Consider the following 3226-nt stretch of genomic DNA (forward strand, 5'->3'; position numbering starts at 1 on the left):
TTTTCCATCATAACGGTGAAGTCTAACGTGCCAAAATTTGTGGATTAGGATTTTTTCCGAATAAAGAGTTAGAAATTTCAAGTTATGTTCAATATGCAGCCCATCGGCCCAATATGCAATCCCACAATGATAGACTCGTGCCTTTTAACTGCTCCCTCCTTCTCATATTGTGTGGCACAATTTCCTTTTTAATCAGTACTAAAATAATATTACCTTATTATAATTAGAAACAACTTAACTTTAAAATTGACTTTTAACCCTTAATGAAATGATTTATAGTCATATAAATATTAAGGTGTTTTAAACAACAAGTTACAAAAGTATTTTTTTTTAAAATACTGTGTCAAATTAAAGAATGCAAATTTTATTGAGTCATCCCTACGTATTTCAAAAATACAAGTAGCTAGGTAAGAAAAGAGTGTCAATTACCATATTGGACGAGAAATTTGTAACAATTGCCTACAGAAATTTGCCACCTTAGCGTGCATTATGTTCTGTCAACACAAGTGTTGCAAGAAAGAACACCATTGCAACTTTCATTGAGATTGAGAGACCATGAAAAAGGAGTTATATTTAATGATCATAATTTAGTTGATGTGAAAATAAGGTCCTCGAAGTCCACTATATATAGGGAAACATTATAAAATCAAAGATTTTTGGTTTGTATCAAGATCTAAATAAGTTGTGTGAATTTGTCTCATGATAGAGAGTTCCTGTTCAATGAGTGACAGAGTCATCCTTGTTCAAGGAGTGTCATTTCTGTCATCCTTGTTCAAGGAGTGTCATTTGAAATTGATTGAGTATGATATTAGTCTTGTGTTGATAAAATTTGAGATAATTAACTTGCTTATTTATTTTCTTTTTGTAAAGATTATTCCAAAAATATGTTTTGTCTTCGAAGGTCAGTTCAAGTTGTTGTCAATAGCATGATCTAATACAATACCCTCAAGAAATTCCTTGTTTTTTTTCCTTGAAAAAGGAAAGTAGGACCTTTCGGAAAACATCATTAATCATCTTAGTAATAGAATACCTTGATACCCCTAAACTTAATAGGTTATATATATTTAGCACACCCAAATTTTGTGCAGCCATAGTTATTGTTGGAAATAACTTCTTTAGTGCTTTAGTAGGAAGAACTAGAGTTTTATTCAATACAACACAATTACACGCAACACAGAAAATTACAACCACAAAAGCATTATTAGTAGCTTAAGTACATAACATAGTGTGGCAGGCACATACTTAGTGGCCATAATTTTACTTATTTATATTCGAACTTGTTCTTAATCAGCTTTCTCAAGAGTATTGCCAATGCAATAGTTCTCACTGCAGTTTGTCATGCAACTTCCAAACTTCTCATTATCTGCAAAATTAACCAGAAAAATTACTAAACAATTGGTATAAGTAGAGAGATACTTATATATTTTGTGCAAATATCTATAAATTATTTGAAGTAAACATTGCATCTTATAGCAATACAACAATATTGCGCCTTAAGCATATGTGCATGTGAAGTAGGTTTATTTTACTCAACTTTAAAAAACTAATTTTGTAACGAAAACCAACTCATGAACTATGCCTACGCATGTTTAAGGTGTCTTCTATTAATGTTTGTCTTTAAGCCATAAATTTTATTGAGTCAGATCTGACCATTGCAAAAACACAAGTAGATAGACAAGACAAGGAGTTTAGCTACCATATTGAACGAGAAACTTGGAGCAATGGCCAATGGAACATCCAATATTACAAACACGGTTATGAATTGCAACCTCAGTATCAACTGATGATTCATCTGTGTTTGTAGTTGTAACGCAACCGGCAAGGCACTTAGCTAGGCACCACGGCTTTGCTTTGCACTTCAATGCACACAAAGTGGCGCATAATGCGTCACGCTCTTCTTGTGCCATAGCATTATGCTCTTTGAACACAAGCATTGCAAGGAACAACACCATTACAACCTTCAATGCCATTGAGAGAGAGAGAGGAATAGTGAGTTATAGTATATGATATTCTTATTTTGGTTGATATGAAAATAAGGTCCTCAAAGTGCACTATTTGTAGAGGAAAGTTATAGTGTAAAATCAAAGATTTTTAGAATGTATTTAGTTTAGACAAGGTGTGATAATGTGTGTGATGGAGAATTTTTGTTCGACCAGTCATCCTTATCGAAGAGGTGTCATTTAGCACTCCTTCGTTAGAAAATACACAATGTAGATTGGTAAAACTATAACATTTGATTTCAACTCCAAATGACTTTTTAAAATGTTTTACCAAATATTATCTAACGTATTCATGTATGACACATAATCCCTATTATTTAAACTCCAATATGTGGTAACTTAGATTAAAACAAACAAAAACTTAGCGATCCGTTCTCAACAAGTGAAAACAAATCTATATGAACTAATAATCCAGTATAATTCAACCATAAAATTCAATTTTCATTACCCCTTTCAATTTTAGTGGTCCATAAAATACATTTTTTTTAATTCTAATCGAATATTATCTAACATATTAATTCGTGTATGGTAGATAAAAACTAAGTGGTAAATAAGATTAAAAATAAATTTTGGTGATACACTCTCAACAAGTGAAAATAAACCATAAAAATTTAAATCTCATATTTATCACTTTCAGTTTTGGTGGCCCATTCTATGGAAAATATGTTAAACATGTTAATATTATCGAACAAGAATTAATTGAACTATAACTTCTCAACTAGTTTTTTGTTGGCTTAATTTATCTTTTGTGTACGTTGTATTCTATTTTTTCATATGTCTACGTTTTTACTAAACCATTTTGTTAAAGTTAAAAAAATATAAAGATAATTTCAGTGACCTCCCTATCATTTTAGGTTCATAATACCAACATTCTTTGTATTTATAATATTACATTTACCCTTTTTTTTTCATTTTTAAAAACGATTTCAAATTGTATTGGACTGCGGCATAGTAAAACAATAACTTTTATATAGAGAGAGAGTAATATGTATTAAATTTCCTTGACTTTATCGTGTGTTTACTTCTTTATATTTTGACTTTGCTATTGAAAATTCTGATGTGAGTAAATAGGATAGGTTCTACGAAAGGAACAATAAATAAGATGTACAAGACTTCATCAATGGTCCACTCTCAACAAGTGAAAAAACATACTATCAAACATGGAGAAGAGTTCCACGCAAACAACAAAATTTCTAAATTTCTTTTACTTTGTTTTATTTTTGGTG

The 3226-nt window shown here is 30.7% G+C and overlaps 1 protein-coding gene across 1 annotated transcript; it reads right to left on the reverse strand.

Annotated features, from left to right (window-relative positions):
* Nucleotides 1-1122: 1122 nt before the first annotated feature.
* LOC107845694 lies at nucleotides 1123-2293 on the reverse strand. The gene is made up of 2 exons (XM_016690145.2): nucleotides 1697-2293; nucleotides 1123-1363 (listed from the first exon to the last, which is right to left on the reverse strand). Exons 1-2 carry the CDS (start codon nucleotides 1968-1970, stop codon nucleotides 1284-1286), a joined length of 354 nt encoding a protein of 117 aa, XP_016545631.2. The 5' UTR covers nucleotides 1971-2293; the 3' UTR covers nucleotides 1123-1283.
* Nucleotides 2294-3226: the final 933 nt, after the last annotated feature.

This window comes from Capsicum annuum, chromosome 10 (assembly GCF_002878395.1).
Source record: "Capsicum annuum cultivar UCD-10X-F1 chromosome 10, UCD10Xv1.1, whole genome shotgun sequence".
Taxonomy (NCBI): domain Eukaryota; kingdom Viridiplantae; phylum Streptophyta; class Magnoliopsida; order Solanales; family Solanaceae; genus Capsicum; species Capsicum annuum.

What these genes read in the sequence shown, in the direction of transcription:
- LOC107845694 (XM_016690145.2), bottom strand. Translation starts at nt 1,970, where the DNA reads ATGGCATTGAAGGTTGTAATGGTGTTGTTCCTTGCAATGCTTGTGTTC. An exon ending in CAAGTTTCTCGTTCAATATG is followed by an intron (nt 1,364 to 1,696) that starts GTAGCTAAACTC and finishes TTAATTTTGCAG; the next exon opens with ATAATGAGAAGTTTGGAAGT.